The sequence below is a fragment of the Haliotis rufescens genome, unplaced genomic scaffold, assembly GCF_023055435.1.
Source record: "Haliotis rufescens isolate VD_foot unplaced genomic scaffold, xgHalRufe1.0.p SCAF_4, whole genome shotgun sequence".
Lineage (NCBI taxonomy): Eukaryota > Metazoa > Mollusca > Gastropoda > Lepetellida > Haliotidae > Haliotis > Haliotis rufescens.
The window spans coordinates 61,935,552-61,937,895 of NW_025964112.1; the positions used below are offsets into that span (position 1 = coordinate 61,935,552).

General features: G+C 44.5%; 1 protein-coding gene across 1 annotated transcript; it reads left to right on the forward strand.

Moving 5' to 3' along the window:
• Positions 1 to 1,386: 1,386 nt before the first annotated feature.
• On the forward strand, positions 1,387 to 2,076 carry LOC124125763 (repetitive proline-rich cell wall protein-like). The gene has a single exon (XM_046489128.2). It carries the CDS (start codon positions 1,387 to 1,389, stop codon positions 2,074 to 2,076), a length of 690 nt encoding a protein of 229 aa, XP_046345084.2.
• The last annotated feature ends 268 nt before the right edge of the window (positions 2,077 to 2,344 follow it).

Here is a 2,344-nt window from a genome sequence, read left to right on the forward strand (position 1 = left end):
CCAGGAACACTGTATCATTTTGTCCCAGGTACACCGTATCATCTTGTATCATGAACACCGTATCATCTTGTACCAGGAACACTGTATCATCTTGCACCATGAACACCGTATCATCTTGTACCATGAACACCGTATCATCTTGTACCATGAACACTGTATCATCTTGTACCATGAACACCGTATCATCTTGTACCAGGAACACCGTATCGTCTTGTACCAGGAACACTGTATCATTTTGTCCCAGGTACACCGTATCATCTTGTATCATGAACACCGTATCATCTTGTACCAGGAACACTGTATCATCTTGCACCATGAACACCGTATCATCTTGTACCATGAACACCGTATCATCTTGTACCATGAACACTGTATCATCTTGTACCATGAACACCGTATCATCTTGTACCATGAACCAACAGTGTAGCATCTTGCACCAGGAACCAACAGTGTATCATCTTGCACCATGCACACCGTATCATATTGTACCAGGAACACCGTATCGTCTTGTACCAGGAACACTGTATCATTTTGTCCCAGGTACACCGTATCATCTTGTATCATGAACACTGTATCATGTTGTACCAGGAATACCGTATCATCTTGTGCCAGGAACACTGTATCATCTTGTACCATGAACCAACAGTGTATCATCTTGTACCACGAACACTTTAACATCTTGTACCATGAAGCAACAGTGTATCATCTTGTGTCATTTACACTGTATCATCTTGTACCACGAAAACTGTATCATCTTGTACCAAAGAATGCTGTATCATCTTGTACCATGAACCAACAGTGTATCATCTTGTATCACGAAGAAGCATGGTATGATCTTCTACCATGAACCAACATTGTACCATCTTGTACCAAGAACCAACATTGTATCACCTTGTACCATGAACCAACATTGTATCATCTTGTTCCATGAACCAACATTGTATCACCTTGTACCATGAACCAACATTGTAGCATCTTGTATCATGAACCAACATTGTATCATTTTGTTCTATGAACCAACATTGTATCATCTTGTTCCATGAACCAACATTGCAGCATCTTGTACCACGAAGAGGCATTGTAGCATCTTGTATCATGAACCAACATTGTATCATTTTGTTCTATGAACCAACGTTGTATAATTGTGTTCTTTATTCATGAATACGTGTGCAAGGATTGGTGGCAATTACAAATATGAAATTCATATGAAATTCAGGCATAAAGAAACTGATACAAACTTCATGGTGTTTATAATAGCAGACAAGCTATTGAAAATCGAAAAAAAATATCTCACTCTGATTATTTGAGTGCTTAAACAATTTCTCCAGTCAATATTGTCCCAATTCAACTCCGCTAAGCTGGGCTGTGGCGATATCCCGATGGCGTATGACTATTCCTGACCAGAAACATTTGACGGTCAACTGTACCCGTCCACGTTGCCGTGTGTACCAAGCTCCACTCAATACGAGACAACTGCTGGACCGCCGTGTGTACCAAGCTCCACTCAATTCGAGACAACTGCTGGACCGCCGTGTGTACCAAGCTCCAGTCAATACGAGACAACTGCTGGACCGCCGTGTGTACCAAGCTCCACTCAATACGAGACAACTGCTGGACCGCCGTGTGTACCAAGCTCCACTCAATACGAGACAACTGCTGGACCGCCGTGTGTACCAAGCTCCACTCAATACGAGACAACTGCTGGACCGCCGTGTGTACCAAGCTCCACTCAATACGAGACAACTGCTGGACCGCCGTGTGTACCAAGGTCCACTCAATACAAGACAACTGCTGGACCGCCGTGTGTACCAAGCTCAACTCAATACAAGACAACTGCTGGACCGCCGTGTGTACCAAGCTCCACTCAATACGAGACAACTGCTGGACCGCCGTGTGTACCAAGCTCCACTCAATACGAGACAACTGCTGGACCGCCGTGTGTACCAAGCTCCACTCAATACGAGACAACTGCTGGACCGCCGTGTGTACCAAGCTCCACTCAATACAAGACAACTGCTGGACCCAGAACACCATGGAAGCGACAGAGGGGGATACGAACCAGGACACGTCTTCTGATCAGGAGAAAGTATATTTGCTTGGTCCTGTGGCCCGCAGACTAATAGGATGATGGACTGATATTGGTTTGCGAGTCCCGGAAGTAGTGTAAATATGTAAATACAAGCCTTTGGGGAGTGTATAAATATATAGCGATTACATGGTCAAGGCCCGCATGAAGTCCACACTGTCGAATGCTCACATAAATGTATCCTTATCATAACGGTATCTACATTCTATAATCTGCGCAGATGAATCACGTCTGGCCTTGCCGCGCCCGCCCGTGTGC

Coding starts and splice junctions, on each gene's coding strand:
- LOC124125763 (XM_046489128.2), top strand. CDS start 1,387: ATGACTATTCCTGACCAGAAACATTTGACGGTCAACTGTACCCGTCCA.